Raw genomic sequence first — 20802 nt, 5'->3', positions numbered from 1 at the left:
AATTCACAAGTATGCTTGCTCCATATTTTTATATTAATATTAATTAAAACAAATAACTAAAAAATATTATAATAAAGTATTTAACCAATTTTAAATGATAGATAATCTTAAAATATTAATCTTATATATAATTAGAGATATAAAAATTATAGATATTAAGAGAATATTATTAGAAAAAGTATTAGACTATGAAATTGAAACTATAAATTGGATAGAACAATTATACCTGGATAATTACCCAGATAGATATTATTCAGATTAAGAAATGTTAGAATATATTAGAAAAACTAGAGAAAATCAAGATAATCTAAATGAAGAAATTAATTATAGAAATCGAATTAGAAAAATAATGGAGAATCTAAAAGAAAAATTAATATGGATAGAAGAAACTCTAGAAAATTTAGGAAAAAGTACATGTGATAGTTTATATAATTTTAAAAACTCGCTACGAGAAGAACAACACAAGATAATAAATAGCATTGCAAATCTAGAATTAGATATACATTACAGTACAATTAGAATAAATTATTATAAAGAAATTTGTACCGTACCCCCTACAATTGGTATCACAGCCTATGTTGTTCAAAGTTACGGAAGTAGTATATCTTTGAATTTATTTGATTAATTTATTATTTGATTAATTTATTAATTATGACTTATTTGATAAAACTAGATTTAGCTATTCCCCAAAATATTATTTAGATGAATAACGTACAAAAATTACCAAAATATAAAGAATTAAAGCAAATAATATCTAAAAAATGTAAAGAATTAAAAAAATAAGGATAGAAAGACTACAATATAACATAATTGCCAGAGTTAGTAAGAACTCAATAAATACACAAAAAGAAGAAATATCAAATTTAGAATCAACATTAGATAGTCTAGAATATACATACCAACATAATCTATTAACAATTAAATAAAAATGAACAAATAAGAATTTATAATAGATGAAAAAATATATGAAAACCATGAAGGATTAAAAATAAAAATAGTATTTTCTAATCTAGGAAGAAGGTATAAGAAAATAGGTGAACATTTATATTTAATGTTAGAAAAAAAAGAATTAAAATTAGAAGATAAATTGACAGCTATGGTAAGAATAGAAAAAAAATGAAGAAATAGATAGAAAAAAAGAAATAGAAAAAATAAAATAACAAACTACAGAAGAAATACGAAAAATAGAAGAAACTAAAAACAGTAGGATTGCTGAATTAGAAAAAGAACTACAAATGCTAAAAGATTTATGAGCCTTCATGCGTTGAAGCAAAAAAACTCTCTCTTGTCTACAACAAATAATTTGATTATTTAAAAAACAGGTATATTTCAATGGAAAAATCTATGGAGGAACAAAGCTTAGAATTATTAAAACTACCAGAACAGGTATATTCATTTAGCTTAGAATTATCAAAACTACCAGAACATGTATATTCATTTACTATTATGAATAGCTAAATTCATAAATTCCTAACAATTATGATATGATAAAATAAGTTCATGTTAGTTGCTTTATAGTAGAATTATTCGAAAAATAGCATGTTAAGAAGTTTATTAGCAAAGTGGAAAAGGAAAAAAATTTCTAAGAACTATGTCATCTTAAAGGTGAAACCGGTGAGGCAAGAAAGCTGTGATAGAGGAGTAACCAGAGTAGAGGAGCTGTTTAAGGTAAAAGTATCTAGATTACCATGCTAATAGTGACCAGAGAATATGTTATTTAAGAATAATCTAGTATATAGCAATCTAAAGTGATCATATTTTGCTATGTGCATGATTGAAGGGAATATTTTGAAAATAGCAATTATATGAAAAATGGATAATTATTTATCTGACGAAATGGTAGATAAATTTAAAATACTCGTTTTATATGTACTTAAGGATATAGAAATAGTAGATATAAGAAAAATCATATTGGAAAAAATCTTTGATAGATATTTTATAACTAGAATTAATTATATATCACACCTACCGAACTACTCTAATAAATACTTACATACCAAACCCACACACTAACTATGATAAAATATTTATATTTAGAATTTTGGGAAATAGATATAACATATATACAATTTCTTAGTGAAAATATAGAAGAATTAATGAGATTAAAACAAATAACTAAAAAATATTATAATAAAATATTTAACCAATTTTAAATGATAGATAATCTTAAAATATTAATCTTATATATACTTAGAGATATAAAAATTATAGATATTAAGAGAATAATATTAGAAAAAGTATTAGACTATGAAATTAAAACTATAAATTGGATAGAACAGTTATACCTGAATAATTACCCATATGGATATTATTCAGATTAAGAAATGTTAGAATATATTAAAAAAACTAGAGAAAATCAAGATAATCTAAATGAAGAAATTAATTATAGAAATCGAATTAGAAAAATAATGGAGAATCTAAAAGAAAAATTAATATGGATAGAAGAAACCCTAGAAAATTTATGAAAAAGTACATGTGATAGTTTATATAATTTTAAAAACTTGCTACGAGAAGAACAACACAAGATAATAAATAGCATTGAAAATCTAGAATTAGATATACATTACAGTACAATTAGATAAATTATTATATAGAAATTTGTAAATCTACAATTACTACCGGATAAAATGATAGACTATGAATATTTAAAATATTGGAGAGAAAATATAGAAGAAATAATATTATTAGAAAAATTTATGAAAGACAATCTAATTGGATATTTTGAAACAAAAGATATAGAATATTTAGAATACCTTCAAAATAATATAGAAGAATTACAAAAACTAAGAGAAAAAAATAAAGAATACTATAGTAAAGCATTTGACCAATTACCATATAATCACCCCCAAGATATGAATATCGATAAAACTAACATAAATAAACTCAAAATAAAAATATTTAGAGAAGTTAAGAAATATCCACGCATAAATAAAAACAGATCCATTGTATTTATAATAGATCTATTTTACCACACAAGGTATTCACACCCCCTACAATTGGTATCAAAACCTATGCTGTTCAAAGTTATGGAAGTAGTATATATTTGAATTTATTTGATTAATTTTTTAATATAGGATTTATTAATAAATTAATTTATTAATTTATTTTTATAACAAAATTGTTATAAAAATACTTGTGGAAAAAGTTTACTAGACCTCGTATAAGATGTCAATTAGTAAAATTATGATAAAAGCAGCTGAAATAGATATGTCATAAATATTTATATTTTATTTTTTTAATTAGATATTATTAATTTTTTAATACGTAAATTACATATAATAATTAAATAGGGATGATATTATAAAATTACAGAGCAAGCAGACAGTTGAAGCAAGACAATCGCTAGTTGCCTGCCACTCACACTTATATATAATAGTTAATAGTAGTAATATAGAAGAGCCTTGGAAGCAAGTGATAGTTGTCATGCCTGCTTCCAAGGGCAAAAGGATCTTTTCCCAATAATACCTGATGCTCCACCGCCTCATTCATCTCTCACTGCATTTATTCCCATCCCTTACTTACTCCACCGCCTCATCCATCTCTCAGTTTGTCTATTGTCATCCCCTTCATCAAATCTTTACTTTTGTAGCTATTTTTTTTTGTAATTCCTCTTCTCTGCGCTGCGCTGCAGCTATTGCTATCGCTTTTGTGGAAAATTGTGTTCCTCAAGCTTTCGTTCAGGTTAATAATAAATTTAACTTCGATTTGATTTCGATTAAATATATAAATCGTTTTCGTTTTGCTTTAATTTGAATTTAGTTACAATCTTGTTAGGAATTTTAGAATCATTTTGTGTTTCAGTTTGATCTAATTTATTTTAGGAATTTGAAAGTCACTTCAACTTGAATTTATTTGTGTTTCATTTGAGTAGGAATTTGAAAATCAATGCAAATTGAATTTAGTTATATTTTTTCAATAGAAATTTTGATATTATTTTGTGCTTTACTTTGATCTAAATCTAGTTATATATGTATTTTTGGGAGTTTTACTTTGAGTTGAAGCTGATTATAGCTTTTTTTGTTTTTAGTTCGTCGAAATTGTAAATCGTTTTGTTGTTTTCATTTTGATTTGGATCTGGTTGTGTTTTTTGTTCCTTTTTTTTAATTTATAGACCGTGATTGATATTTTTGATCTTAGGTTAACTTAATTTTAGGCTTTTAGTCAGATTCATAGATTCATAGATGACGGAGCTTTTGTATAGTATTTGTTCCTCGCATTAAGAATAGAAATTGTATTTCGGTTATAGCACTATATTGGTTACTGTTCTCTTATTAGTTCCATGCCTACTTTTCATAGTACTTATTTTGATTTGTTGTACTTAAGCTGAGGGTAATCTGGAAACAGCCTTTCTAACTGCAAGAGGTAAGGGTAAGGGTGAGGTCTGCATGCACTTTACCCTTCCCGGACCTCACGTGTGAAATTTCACTACGTATATTGTTGTTGCATTGAGAACAGAGATGTGTGTTGCATTTAACAAAGAGTGATGTTTAGCATATTTGGTGCGAAATTATAATCTTTATAATTGTTGTCTCCACTGTTTGAATTTGGGCTTCCTGTATAGCAAATAGTAGAACTTTTCCCGAGAAATATACAAAAAATTATGATAATAGGTTAAGATTTACTCTTTGGATGAAAGTTCATTAGAAGAGAAGTTTTATTGTGGGGAAAGTTAGTGTTAGTCTTCTCTGCCTTCTGCTGGAAATTGGTGTGACAGTAATACATGCAATTTCCAGGGAAGTTCACCCACCTCTCAGTCTACAAGGGAAAGGCTGAGATCATTAGAATGCAAAAGGAATCTTGATTTGGTATGTAGCAGCTTTGTTTTGTGGTGTATTTTGAGGACTTGAGAGATTTTCAAAATGGTAATGTAACCAGTGGAGAAGAGGAGGACCAGATGGGTATTGGGTCCCCTCTGTTTGTTTCGAAAATCAAAGATGTGTCTCTTTGTGTGAGGTTCTATTATATTTTTTTTTAGCATTTGCATTTTTATGATGATAAGTATACCCTGCGTTGGCTAACGAGTAGGTTTGAGGAGAGTTAAATGTAATTGATATTTAAAGTTTCTTCCTGTAGATGGGTTATATGCTATTTTTCTATGGTTTATTATATGCTAAGAGTTTCCTAACAAATTGAAAAGTGAAACCTTTCTTCCAGGTATATTAGTTTCGGTGAATTCGGGGCCTTTTAGCATTTTCTTTGTTTTCCTTTCTTACGTTAAGTGGTATGACTCGACAAAGGTGAAATGATGAAAAGAATCGTACAAGTGAGAGATTCCTGATAAAAAGCTGATAACTGCATGAAAATATTTCGTAGAAGTCTGTTTTCGTGCATAGCTCTTTGAGTCAACATTCCTGCTTCTCTGTACACTTTCTTACTAGGCAAACGTCAACCATGGAGAGCTTTTGGTTATATGGCCCACCTGGAACAAGAAAGTCATACCTATCAAAAGCTGTTGCAACAGAAGCAAATTCAACTTTTCCAAGGTAAGACAAAATTGGTGTTCGAGATTCAGGTTCTTCTGCGTTTTACTAAATGAAAAAGTTTATATGTATTATCGAAATCTTCTTTAACAAATGTACTGCCGGCTATTGGAGATTAAATGATAGAATAGAGCAGATAAGGGACATAACATGATTTTTATTTTGTTAACAAAAGAATATTATGAGTTGAAGATTAGAGGATTTCTTGCTACTAAAATTGGTATTCAGGCAATCCTTGTTAAATAATGAATAATTCTGGATGACGGACAATGTATTTTTCACTCATGAAATACTTGATACATCTTCTCTTGATGCTTTACTTCACAGGTCATGTAGTTTTGATTATTGTGTAATTGTATGTTCAACCAATATGGACTATAGAATCTAAGTTGCAACTTGTTTTATATTCGCTTTTAAAATTTATTGGTCTTGTTTTATATTCACTTTTAAAATTTATTGGTGTTATTGGTACTTTTGCAGATGTAATCGATAAGCAACTACTTCGTTGTACTCTTGAACTTGCAAGAGGTACGAATTGTTCGATAATTTCAGTTTTGTTGTCAAAGATGTAATTGAAGTCCGTCTTTATGATGAACTTGTTAGAGCTTTTAGATGAATTTGTTGCAGATATATTACACTTAATGTAAGTTGCAAGTGTCATTGAAAGAATTAAGAAGAATGTGTGATTTCCACACAAAATGGGTTTCAGAGAAGGTACAATGTGTGCAATTCATACCGCTACTTCAAAGATGGGGTAAACAGGTTGTTTCTTAAAAAACCGTATATAACGTATTTGATTTCTATAATGAGTTTTAATACTTTTTACCGAATTAAATTTGCAATGTACAGATGCTCAGGTTAATTTCTCTTTTACTATTTTCTCACTCTATATACGTGTGTCATGTTTCACATCTGTAAACCACCCTTCATTTAGAACCCTTTGAGTCCTATATTTGAACTATAGTTTCTTGTTGTACCTTTTTGATCCATAAGAGTTTATTTTATCAGGCAACAAGCAGTAGGATGTAAATTGAACAGAATTTTCATTTTCTGATAGGCACTTTGAAAATTGTTACTTTGTGTAGATGTTTATTTTGTTGATATCTTCATTTCACTCTTGAAATTGTGCGTGAGTGTCTAAGTTATACTATAATTGTGTGACTATTATTCAGGTCAGTAATCAAAAAGAGTACAAGAACTAAATAAAGTGAGAGCTCAAGCCACACTTGCGTTACATGTTATTTCTGCCGCCATACCAGCTGATGGATCTTTGTGGCTTTGGGGAGGTTCTAAGCGTGGGCAACTTGATCTTGGCAAAGAAATATCAACGCTGATATGCTATAATAATAACTGTTTAGAATTTTCTTTTTCTTTTCCAAGTGTAGTTGTCAATTCATATGGTATTGGCAAATGGCAAATTTCATTGGATTGGGGTCATGCTCTCGCGCTAGCTAAGAGGAACTTACTGAAACTCACTTGATGGATTTTCTCAAGCGATTATGGTATATACTTGTGTGATACAAATAATAGCTACATCATTATTATTGGGCCCGCGCTAGCGCGGGGTTCACCATCTAGTATTTATGTGTGTGGTAAAGCAAGCAGGACATGATTGTCCAGCCAGCTTACCCACCACTGCAGTTATGTGTTGTACTAAAAGCAATGTGATTTGTGCCTCAGAAAAATAAAGGAAAAGTGTTAATTTAATAATTTAAACTTATCTCTTTCTATAAATCATTAACATATTAAAAAACTAATAAAACGTAATAAAAAAAATTATGAAATATCTGTTTCAGCTGCTTCTACTCGTAATTGTAATATATCATCCCAAATTAATTTTTATAAGTCATTTATTTATTAGAAAATTAATAACATTTAGTAAGAAAAATAAAAATAGACATTTATGACATGTTTGTTTTAGCTGTTTAAACTGCTATTTTACTATATTACTCTAATTAATTATTATAAATCATTTAAATATTAAAAATTAATAATATTTAATAAGAAAAAAAAAGTAGACATAAAATGATAAATTAACTCTTGATGTTTTATATTAACTTGGCGTTTTATATAAGACCTGCTTAAATTTTTTTCACAAGTATTTTTTTTTTATAAAAATTTTATTATATCACTTCTAATTAATTATTATGAGTCATTTAAGACATGTCTGGTTTGCTACTTCAATCGTAATATTTGATTGACTTTCAAAATTATGTAAGTGTCACTTAAATCTAAATAAAAGAAAAAATATTATAAATCACAATAATTAAATACTTAAATTATTTTTAAAAATATAATTGACAACCAACGCTACAAAAGTTTGGACAAGGAAAGAGTATTATAAATTACAATAGCTAACAACTTAAAATATCTAAAGTAATTTATTGAAAATATAATTGATTATCTAAATTTTATTTATATTACATAAATTGAGACCAAATGAATACATCAAAAAACTATAAACCACAATAATTAACAACTTAAAAAAATTAAAACTATAAAATATTTGGAGGATCTCAAAATTATACCAGTTTCACTTAAATTGGAATGGAAGAAAAAATATCATAAATCATATTAATTAAAAACTTAAATTATTTTAAATATATAATTGACTATCAATACCATAAAAGTTTTGATAAGGAGAGTGACATATATTAAAGTACATGAAAAATATTATAAATTATAATAGTTAACATTTTAAAATGTCTAAAATAATTAATCTGTTATATATTTTAAAAGACTATGTGAAAATATTATAAATCACAATAATTAACAATTTAAAAATTTAAAAGATGTAAAACTTAAATTATTTAACGACATATAAAAAATTTAATTGATTCATTAAATATTATCACACTCATGTATATTGGGACAGAGGGAGTAACATATATTATTTGAAAAATAGTAGAAGTACTATAAATTACAATAATTAAAAAATCAAAATATGTAGAAACTTTATATAAAAAATTTCGTTGACTCTCTAAATTTTCATATAAATTGAAATACAAACAACAAAATATGTTATCTGAAAATTATGTAAAAGGATTATAAATTACAATAATTAACAATTTAAAATATTTAAAAACAACACGACAATTAAAAAATTATATTAAAAATTTCATTGTCTCTCCAAATTTCATTGGTGTCGCATAAATTGTAATAACAGAAGTAACATTTATTTATCTACAAAATTATAAAGTATCATACATCATAATAATTAATAACTTAAAATATTTAAAAATCATTCAAAAAATTTAATTCACTCTTAAAAATTTAACGATATCACATAAATTAAGACAAAAAAAAAATCTATGTTGGGCCCGTGCATGCACGGGCTCTATGCATCTAGTCTCACCTATATAGAGGAAGGAAAATATGAGAATGACTACTTGAAAAATTATCTGAGAGAAAAGACATAAAATAATCGTTAAAATTGTCTCAAATTTACAAAAAGCTATTTAAATTTTGCAAATGACCTATTACATTACAAAACTTATACAAATCCTTGTAAATAAATTATTTTGAACAATTTTCTCATCAACCCTACATTATAAAAAGGCGCGTGTTGAATAATGTTTTTAATTAATTAATTAAAATAAATATTTAATAAAGATCGGGTTTAACCATAACTCAACCCGAAACCCATCAGGCCCCCACCCCCTCCCCTTTAATTTGATATTTTTTTCTTCTTTGATTTTTTGCTCTCTTTTTTCTCACTTTACTCTTTTTTTCTTGTCGACTGAAATGATACTTTCAGAGGGGGAGATTGGACGTATAGTGAAGGTAAATTATGAATTTGACATTACTTGAACTTTTTTCCTCAAAATCTAATCAGAAAATAGAAGTTGATTTCAAAAATTTTAAGCAAATTAAGATGAAATTAAAGTTTCAAAGACTGGAAAGTAAGAAAAAAATTAGAACATAAATGAAAAAATCTTACCTTTTAAGGCTGATGTCATTGATAAAATATTGAGAAGAGAGTGATTTTTTTTTAAAAAAATCAAGCTCCAACAGCTATAATAATGGAGGTTTGGGGAAATCAAATTTTTAAAAAGAAGAAGAAAGGTTTTTAAAATAATTGTCAAATTTAATTACACGTGACAATATTTTAATTGATGGTTGTAGCCAATTTTCTTCATACACGCGCGTCATAGGCGTGATCACACGCATAGGCTTAAAATTGTTCAAAATGATCTATTTAAAGTATAAGATAATGGGCGAAAATCATTTTCACCCCCAACTTTGATTAAAAAATCAAACTCCCCCCTCAACATTGAACAATAATCATACTCCCGCTTTATCCCATGCAATGTCCATTTTGTCCTTATAATTTTAATATGTAAATATCTTTTATATTATATGTAATGAATATTTTTTTAACATGGATATTTGTAGCATTTTATTTAAGTTTATTAACTTTATACAAAAATTAATACATTTTATAAATTTATCACAAAATTCAATGTTATTTTTTAAGATCGTTATTTTAGTATTATATGTATTAAAGAGTTGTTTGGTGTAAGGTATAATTATAATAATTCAGAGATAAAGTTCATGATTATTTATCATGCATTTAATTAGATGTATTAGGTAGTCTCAAAATTATTTGTCACACCATTTATACCACAGTGATGAGATAAGTTATCACACATACCTGTTAGTACAACTTATTTTGTAATAACTAATCCCAGAATAACTTGTTTCCAAACAACCCACCCCTAGGTGTGTATATATATACATATGTATGTACATGTATGTGCGTATATTTTTGTATTTTATCACTCTCTTACTAAATTCGTCTCGTATTACTTAACTTTTTGTTGATATATAACACAATCCTTAAGAAAAATTTACTTAGAGATATATTCTGCTAAATTAACCTTATTAATGATTATTTGAAACTTTAAATTTGCCTATACTGTTATTTTATATTATTATTTAACACTAAAGGGTAGAAAAAACATAATACAATTCTCTTGATTTCACAAATTGAGTAGATAAACTAAAACATTTATTTTTAGCATGAGAATCAAGTGATAAGCAACGATATTATCTATTGTATATATCAGTAAATAAGCTGTGATTGTCTTTGATAGAGTATTACATATTTTATAATTTATATAAATAAATACAATCTTTAAAATTTGACTTTATTTTTATTTGAGGAAAACATCTAGTATCCCCGAACTATGACCAAATTTGCTATGACACGCGTCAACTTCACAGGGATCCTATTACTCCTTAAACTAAATTTAAGCATATTTTTGTCAATCTTTTTAGCTAATGTGATACCTTTTGTCAATCATTTTGGATGGCGCGACACCTTTGATATGGGCTCCATTTTATGTAATAAAGGTGCCACATTAGCATAAAAAAGATAAAAATACGCTAAATTTGAGTTCAGGGTATAATAGGACCCCTGTGAAGTTGGAGTGTGTCGTAACAACTTTGACCATAGTTCGGGGTGGTACTAGAGGCTTATCTCTTTCATTTATTGTTTGTATTTTCTGCATTGAAATATGTTTATAAAATTAGTAGTACTTATTATTTTCACTTGTTAAAATAAATATTATAGTTTTGATTATTATTAATAAAACTAATTTTCTTATTATGCTAATTTACTTCATAAAGATCATCATTAACTTATATATTTCTTACTTTTTTTTTTCTAGAAGATAATGTTTATGTTTTTATGAAAAATTTGTTATATGAATAATGTTTATGTTTTTATGAAAAATTTGTTATATGATTTTTTTTTTTAATGAAAATATGATGATTTTAAAGAAGTTAAAAAAGAGGATGAAAAATTGATGATAAAGGGTAAAATAGGAATTTTAAAATGTCAATTAGGATAAAGGGGGAGTATGATTATTGTTCAAATTTGAGGGGGGAGTTTGAGTTTTAAGACAAAGTTGGGGAGGGAAAATGATTTTGACCCATAAGATAATTATACATTTATATAACGACTTTAATGAAAAAAAATCCAAAAAATTTGAGAAAATCAAAAACATAAAAAAAAAATCAAGATTGAAAATTCAAATTTTTATTATTTAGTTTGATTTATAAATTTAAAAATTCAGCGTAAATAATTTAATTTGATGTTTAAAACATTCAAACCAATAGGTACACCCCTAGTGCAAAAGATTCAAAATTACTTTGCTACCTAATTACCCTCTCTCCCAACTTTTATATTAATTACATGATATCCCGGATATGATACATTATTTAAGCTCCCATACATAAGCTTATGATACATTACTAACCAATTAGTTGGAGATAAAAAGGGAAAAAACATTAAAAGTGCCTACAATTGAGGAATTAACACACTTAATTTAAGATTTTTTCCATTTAATTACATAAAATCCTCAAAAACTTCATTATTTGGAATTTGAATAATCAAATCAATCTTCATTTATCATAATCTTCCAAAACTAATTTCTTCTCCAATCGTTCATTCCCTGCGTTCAGAAAAAAATTGAACATACTATAAGAATCTGATGTATCAGGCGAATCTCATATCACATATATATATCTTTCTATGTATTAGAAAACTAATTTAAAACTTAATTTCTTTATATTTATGTATCAGAATAAGAAATATATATTGAATGTAACAGAAATCATTGATTACCTCTATCAGAAATAGTTTTATGTATCAGAATGCATGCAATATCTCTGTCAAAAAAATATCTATGTATCAGAAAATGAATTTAATACTTAATTTCTTTCTATTTATGTATCAAAATAAGAAATATATATTGAATGTATCCGAAATCATTGATTACCTCTGTCAGAAATAGTTTTATGTATCAGAATGCATGTAATATCTCTGTCAAAAAAATATCTATGTATCAGAAATAATATTTACAGTTCCGTTTGTTTCATTGAACATTATGATACATAAATAGAATGTACATGGACGAAATTTATTAATCTGATACATAAAAATCATACCTTTGGTAATGGACGGTTTTTTTGGCAACTTTTTTTTTTCTCTCTTTGCAACATCAACAACAGACTTATGAAGAAGTACATTAATGGAGGTTGTTTGTGAAATTTTTCTGGCGGCCAATAGCCATAACACACATACTACGAGTTTTTTGGGGTCTCTTTTCACAACTTTTTATTTTCTCTTTGCAACTTCAACAGTAGACTTATGAAGAAGTACGTTAATGGAGGTTATTTGTGAAATTTTTCTGGCGGCCAATGGCCATAACACAGATACAACCTTTTTTTTTGCGCTTATTTTTGGAATTTTGTCAATGAGAGTTAATAATTGTTGAATTTATTGATAAATTTTATTACTTAATGATTAATGATTTAATAGCCATGTTTTCTAAGGAAAACAAAACTTTCCTTATCTGCAACAATGTTAACGTGATTTAAGGCTTAAAAATAGGAGTTGTGTGTTATGTATCAGATAAAAAACTTATTTAGAGATTTAGAAGGGATTTTTGTAATTAGTTTAGTGGGATGAAATTTTAAGTAATATAGGATACTTAAGGTGTTGTTTTATGTAATTTATCCTAGGCTCAAAATCGTTCAAAAATGATCTATTTAAACTATAAGATAATTATATATTTATATAAAGACTTTAATGAAAAACAATTCAAAAAATTTGACAAAATCGAAGATATAAAAAAAAATCAAGATTGAAAAATTCAATTTTTTATTATTTAGTTTGATTTATAAATTTAAAAATTCAGCGTAAATAATTTAATTTGACATTTAAAACATCCAAACCAATAGGTACACCCCTAGTGCAAAAGATTCAAAATTAGGTTAAGGGGGTAATGTGTTGAGGATTCATGACTTAAAACGCGCATTAATATTTGGACTTCGGAGAAGGGCCTAAAATGCCTTCACCTATTGTAAATGGTGCAAAAATGTCCTCCATCCACCTATTGGGCCTAAAATATTGTAACGCCCCGAAACCTGATCCCGAGATGTCACACGGTGCTCAACACTACGAGTAGCCTTAAGCTAACCCTGTCTGCCTTCTACCAAGTCTGAATCTTATAATGGCGAAAAAATAGGTATAAAATCATACTAAATGTGAAAATCTGTCTGAGCTAACTAAGAATATTTGAATCATAACATCTGAAATAATAGACTTAAGAGTTTGAACAATCAAAACTGACAATCCTCTACTATTAATAACTAGAGAGTCGCTGGGACAAACCCCCAGTTGACTCGGACTGTCTAAAAATACTGAATCATCTAATTTGTTAAGCTGAAAATAAACTGAATGACTAAGTCCTTGAATTATGAGGACTCACCAACTATTGGGATGTAGATAGAGATGATCAAAATCACTCTCGCTGCGGAAACTGAGCACCTGAACCTACATTATGAGACAATGTAGCACATAGACATATATGTGGATCGATATTTTGAGAATGTATTGAGTATATGGGGGTGAAATGCATAAGTAAAACAAAGTCTCAATAGTCATCATAATTTGTAAAACAATGCATGCTAAATGTAAATGACTCACATAAGCTGGAATGTCTGAAAGATGAGAATCATAATCATGAGTAGTAGATCATACTTTATAAATTTAAGGAGCCATAACATTTAGTTCTAAAAGTTGTACTAGTGTTCTGTCTGTAAATCACGTTGTCTAAGTGTAGAAAGGACTCACTTCTGTATCTGAAAGATGAAGACTGAAGTCTGTAGCTAATATCTTTCTGTAAAATATAATCTGAATAAAGTTGTGAGCTTTTACACTTAGTTTTCTAAAAGCTTTTCTATTATTCATTTCTATTAGTATTACTCTTTCTGCAGGGAGGTTCTTCTAACCGACATAAACCATGTGAGCTAACATGGAGTCCAACATCTTGTTCCCCTATGGGGAAAACCTCACGATGGGGAGAGGTATCATACTCTTGCCAAGGAATATAACCTTATCTAAGTGATCACATCTGTATCTGTCATCCATATAGAAATGAGAATAATCTGAATCTGTACCTACGTTGGCTACGTAGTTCTGTGAAAGCTAGGGCACACTAATCCCACACTTCTCGCTCGGTGCTAAATACTACCCCCTTTAATCTGTATGCTCATTCTGTTGGAAATTTACTTTAAAACTAGCATAAGAGTTTATTCTGGAACCAATTATGCATTTATCTGATTAAATCTGTAAGTAAAGCTAATTTGATTTCTGTAATCTATAATAAATCTGTAAAGTGGATTCCAAATCTTATCTGAGGATCAAAAGATCAAATCTTTACTGAAAATTTAAAAATAAACTGATCATCTGATGCTTAAAGCATAATCGTTCTTGAAGTAATAATAATATTCAATCTTGGGATGATAACCGATGCATCAATCTCATGTCAAAACATCATAATAATCATGCTTGGTAATGAAAATAATGATAATTCATCTCAAAATTTGAAAATTACTGCAATAGGCATGAAAATATGAAAATAAACATGCAATTCAACTTCTAAATCACTCGAAATCTCATAATCTTGCAATTAGCAATAATGGGTATGATGCCCACTTTAAAACTCATGTATAATCATTCAAAATCATATAAATTTGAAATAAAAACTTGGTTTTGGGCACAAGGATGAAAGAGGATCCTTGTTCATAAACCCCACATATCTTAATTGATGAAATCTCTAAGAAAGCTTGAACTTTGGATCCCTAATTGAGCTTTTGAAGATGAGTTCTTGAAGTTCTTGTATTGGGAATCCTTAATCTTGAATTATCTTAAGAGAATAATGGAGGAAATTTGATTTCTTGGAGAGTAAGTTTTGAGCTCTTGAATTTTTCTTTGAGAGAGAATTGTTGAAAATATGCATAAAGTGCTTAAAAATGAGCTTAATTCCTTGTTTTGGACGAATTGGGGGCTTAGGAATTGACCAAAGAGCCCTTTTTAAAATTTTCGTCGGAACTGAAATAAGGGAGAAATTTCCGATTTTGCATACCACCGCGATGCGCCACTATCGCGGTGGCTCACTGGAAAAAGGCAACTAGAAAATTGGGCTCCAATGCGATGCAATGAAATTGCGTTGGGCCACTGGAAAAGGGAGAAGTCCCATTTTGGCCATCACCGTGACGTGCCACCATCGCGGTGAGCCACTGAAAAAGGACGACTGGGACCTAAAACTTCTTCGCGACGCGGGCCAATCGCGGAGGTCCACTGGAAATTGACAATTGCCAAATTGGCCCTCTCCGCTTGCCTAAATGGTACACTGCTTTACTAAAAACGCCATAACTTCTCAACCGAGTATCGGATTTAGGCAAAATTGATATCGATGAATTTGTCTTAAACTTATTTAAAGAGTTTGATAGCAGTCACTATACTTGTTTGACTTCACCTCCTGATCCAAATGTCAAACTTAGGGCTCATGAAGGGAAATCTTGTCTGATCCCACCTATTACAAAAGATTGGTAGGGAAGATCAACTTCCTTACTAATACCAGGTTGGACATATTTTATGGAGTGCAACACTTGAGCCAATATATGCAGGCTCCCAGAGAACCACATTTGCATACTGCCTTTCATATGCTCAGATATCTGAAGCAGGATCCAACATTGGTCATCTTTATGTCTTCATCTCCAGATAGCACAATTCATGCATATTGTGATTCTGATTGGGCCAGATGTCCAGATTCTAGGAAGTCAGTGTCTAGTTACATTGTCCTTCTAGGTAGCAGTTCCATCAGTTGGAAATCTAAGAAACAAGAGACCATCTCCTTGTCCTCATCAGAAGCTGAGTACAGGTCTCTCATAAAGGTGGTTGGGGAGTTGGTTTGACTTACTAAGCTACTTAAGGAGTTGATTATTCCCTTTCAAACTCCGTTTCCTATTTACTGTGATAGCCAGTCATCATTGCACATTGTTAGGAACTCAGTTTTCCATTAAAGGACTAAGCACATTGAGATTGATTGCCGCTTTGTCAGAAGCAAGCATCAAGATGGTCTTATTTCTCTGTACCACATCAATACAGGAGATCAACTGGTAGATATCCTCACTAAATCTCTCACTGGCATAAAGCATTCTGCTCTCTTACTCACCTCCAACTTGGTTGGGGTTTGGGGGTATTGAGATTAAGATATGTGTATATAGCTTGATTATTTAATAATCTTAAGCTAGTGATAGTTTAGCTATAATAGTTTGTTAGTTACTGTGTCCAGCTGTAAGAGATAGGTATTTTTTTCTAAAAGCTTCTTTTTCTTTCTACCTGTATAAATAGCGGAATATGTACATAATTGGTTAATTTTTAGAGTCGATCTTCTCTAATACAAAGAGAGGGAACTTTACTCTCCCCAAATACTCTCTCTTATTTTCATTGCAATTGTCACCGTTAATGGAGGAACTTGAGCTCCAATTTGGACATGCGATATGAAATTATGATATAAAATTATTTGATATCTCTTCACGTTGAGCATTAATCTTTATTTTACTTCGAAAAATTTAAAATAAAAAGGTTTCATTTAATAAATGAAATATAAATTTATGGTCAAATTTTGTATCTAAAAAGATTGAAATAATGATTTTTGAGAATTAAGAATATATATGATATCGTGAGTTCAAAACATGATCTCAAATTTTATGTTCAAATGCTGATTTGAAATCACATATATAAACGCTAGCTAAATAAGTTAATTTAGAGTACTTCATGAGTATGGTCGTTTGGTTGAGAAAGAGTTATCTTGGGATAATTAATTTTGGAATTAGTTATTTTGCGATTAGTTATTCCATCATATATATGGGATAACTTATCTCATCACAATAGTGTGCATGGTGAGATAAATAATCTCGATACTAACTAATACTTCACACGAAATATGAAATAAAATAGTCCTTCATTTTATTCCGAGATCATTTATCCCTTATATCTCACACCAAATGATTAAGGTATAGCTCTCAAATTTGCGTCATCCATTAACATCCACTCTCCGACTGTTTCATGCTCATTTTACGACAATGTTTAAGATTATTAGCTCTGAACTTACATAAACTACTTATGGAAATAGATTCATTTTTTTTTTGAAAAAGCTCTTTTATATTTTATGTATATATATATATATAGTATGAATAAAAGATATTGAGTTCAACTGAACATATAAGTTAAGCACCCCATCCACCTTTAGCTTTTAGTTTAGTTGTTCACTTAGAGCATGTTAATTTGGCCAAACTTCTAAAATTTTGTATAAGCCAACACGCTAAGATTTTTATCCACATTATGAACTGTAGCAAATAAAAAAAATCATCTTAATTTCATAATTACTATTTTAATTTTGTTAATAAAATTAATAATATTAAACATTATCAGAATAACAATACATTAAATATATATCTATATATAACTACCATTCAAAATTCACCCACTTATAAATGAGAATCATTCCATTCTCTTTTCCATGTCTTTCTAAATGAAGTTCAATATAATCCCCTTATTTTGTTGTTACTATTTTATTTGTCTAAGAGATATTCTAAAACTTTGAATTAAATTATCAAGTTTGATCATATTTGTCAATAATACTTTTAACAAAAACATCGTATATTGAAACATATAGTTAACATTTTATTAACTTGAAGAATGGAAACAAACATGCAATGCCACATGAGTGAGCACATAGCAAACTTGAACTATTCTTTTGCCTTTTATTAAAGAATACCATGCGCTCGCCTCAATTTATGGGTTTCTCCAATTGTTCGACAAGTTATAAGCATTTTTGGAGACTCCAACTAAGAGAAAAAGAAAGAAAGAAAGAAAGAAAGAAAAATGAACAAGCTGGGATATGCACGTAAGGAGAAAGTTAAGGAATTCATGTCTGTTACTGGGGCAACTGACAAAATCGCGCTTCAGTTTATGAAGACGAATGACTGGCATCTCGAAGGAGCATTGGAAAAATATTACAGCCAGGAACATATTAAGGAAGCCATAGAAAAAAACCGATGGGAAATGCTTTTCAATAAGTACAAAGATCCGAATGTTGACATGATTTTGGCTGATGGAATTAGCCGCCTCTGCGATGATCTTCAGGTTGATCCTCAGGATATCGTTATGTTAGTTCTTTCATGGGAATTGAAAGCTGAAAATATATGTGAATTTTCCAAACAGGAGTTTATTGGAGGCGTACAGTCTCTTGAAATCGATTCATTGGAGACGTTCAAGAAAACAATGCCAAATTTGCGCGCTCAACTAAAAGATGAAGACACTTTTCGCGATGTCTACAATTTCGCTTTTGATTGGGCAAGGGAGAAGACTCAGAAAACTTTGGCCTTGGAGACAGCACTCGCGCTGTGGCATTTGTTGTTTGCAGAGTTGGAGTGGCCGTTGATTGATCAATGGTGTAAGTTCATCCAGGAGCATCATAACAAGGCTATCACACGCGATGTTTGGTTACAGCTACTGGAATTTGCAAGGACAGTGGACGCCACTTTATCAAACTATGATGCTGAAGGAGCTTGGCCTTGTCTTCTTGATGACTTTGTTGAATACTTGTACGAAACTGGTACTTGTGTAAAAAATTCAGATTAGTGATCAATGAGAACCAGAGACACTCGTGCAATTCTGCAATCATTTTCTATAATATGAAATATTTTTTTTCTAAACTCTTTTGCCTCCTATCATTGGTAAAAAGTTTCGAGCGAGCACACAACATAACAAAAATAACAGATGTATAAAATATCAAAATTTGCATAAAATAAGACTCCTAGCTAGTCTATTTGCGGTAACAAATGTATAGAATAACAGGATCTTAAAACAGTTTTTAAGAGTAAAATAAATATTAATTGAGGAAACTTTCTGACTAAAACAAATCAAATGTAGATCTTGAAAAATTATCTCGTAGTAGGTAACAGTGTATTGTCATGATGTTCGGTCGTATTAATAGTTGTAGTACAACTCCTATAATTTTTGTCTTTTGATTTCTGTTATCATCTATCGATTCCATATATCTGGATTATCATATTGTTTTTTAGTAGAGATACTGCTCAATTAACAAAAGAATAGAAATTTTTTTTACTAAAGAAGGCTGATTTTCTTAAGCAACTAAAGGACTTTGGCTTTGGCAGGCAATGTTATATATAAAAAGTTTGATTTTCATTAATTAGAGAGAATGATATGACATAGATTTGACCAATGTCATAAACTTAAACTTTGTTTTTCATTAATTAGAGAGAATGATATGACATAGATATGGCCTATGGCCAATAAGTCATAAACTTAAACTTTGTTTTTCATTAAATATTAGAGAGAATGGTATGACATAGATTTGGCCAATAAGTCATAAACTTAAACTTTGTTTTTCATCAATTAGAGGGAATGATGTGACATAGATTTGGCCAATAAGTCGTTCTATTTTTGGCTCTTTTCTTCTTTTCAATCTATTCACTCTAATTTTAATGATGTGGCATATTATTAGTAAAGCAAACAGGTATAAAGTCCAAAAGTCATTTTCTAGTTACAACTAGATATCATATTTTTAAATTGAATACTTTAGTCCTAAAGAGAATATTGAATTTTAAAATTGAATACTATAATTTTGAAGATATTAAGGAAAATAATATATAGCGTTATTTTTTAGTCAGAAATATCAATTTGGGTAGATTATGGAAAAAAATTATTGGTAATTTATTTATGTTTTTTCCAAAAATAAAGAGAACCAGAACGGTAATGTATTTATGATCTTTTCAAAAGTAAAGAACCATATTAGTACTTTATTTATGTTTTTTCCAAAAATAAATAGAACCAGATTGAAAATGCATTTTTGTTTTTTTCCAAAAATAAATAAAACCATATTGGGATATTACTAAAGCAAACAGATATAAAGTCCAAAAGTCATTTTCTAGTTACAACTAGGTATCATATATTTTAAACTTGAATACTTTAGTCTTAAAGTGAATATTGTATTTTTAAGTTGAATACTATAATTTTGAAGAATGACTATAGATATTAAGGAAAATAATATATAGTGTTATTTTTAGTTGGATAATATCAATTTGGGTAGATTATGAAAAGAAAAATATTGGTAGTTATTTATGCTTTTCCCAAAAATAAATAGACCCAGATTGGTATTGTATTTGTCTTTTATCCAAAAATAACTATAACCATATTGGTAGTTTATTTATGTTTTTTCCCAAAAATAAATAGAATCAGATTAGTAGGGCATTTATTTATTTTTTCAAAAATAAATAAAACCAAATTGGTAGTTTATTTGTGTTTTTTCCAAAAGTAAAATAGAATCATATTGTTAGTTTATTTATGTTTTTCCCAAAAATAAATAGAATTAGATTTGTAGTGCATTATGTTTATTCCAAAAATAAATAAAACTATTTTCGTAATTTATTTATGTAT

The 20802-nt window shown here is 28.6% G+C and overlaps 1 protein-coding gene and 1 non-coding gene across 2 annotated transcripts; both read left to right on the top strand.

Annotated features, from left to right (window-relative positions):
* Positions 1-18057: 18057 nt before the first annotated feature.
* On the top strand, positions 18058-18177 carry LOC124889812. Its single transcript, XR_007048733.1, has one exon. It is a non-coding gene; the product is annotated as a U5 spliceosomal RNA (small nuclear RNA).
* Positions 18178-18212: 35 nt separating this feature from the next.
* LOC107849937 (DCN1-like protein 1) lies at positions 18213-19265 on the top strand. The gene has a single exon (XM_047400716.1). The coding sequence runs from the start codon at positions 18226-18228 to the stop codon at positions 18982-18984; it is 759 nt and encodes a 252-aa protein (XP_047256672.1). The 5' UTR covers positions 18213-18225; the 3' UTR covers positions 18985-19265.
* Positions 19266-20802: the final 1537 nt, after the last annotated feature.

This window comes from Capsicum annuum, chromosome 12, assembly GCF_002878395.1.
Source record: "Capsicum annuum cultivar UCD-10X-F1 chromosome 12, UCD10Xv1.1, whole genome shotgun sequence".
Lineage (NCBI taxonomy): Eukaryota > Viridiplantae > Streptophyta > Magnoliopsida > Solanales > Solanaceae > Capsicum > Capsicum annuum.
This window is presented reverse-complemented; position numbering and strand designations above follow the sequence as displayed.

Coding starts and splice junctions, on each gene's coding strand:
- LOC107849937 (XM_047400716.1), top strand. CDS start 18,226: ATGAACAAGCTGGGATATGCACGTAAGGAGAAAGTTAAGGAATTCATG.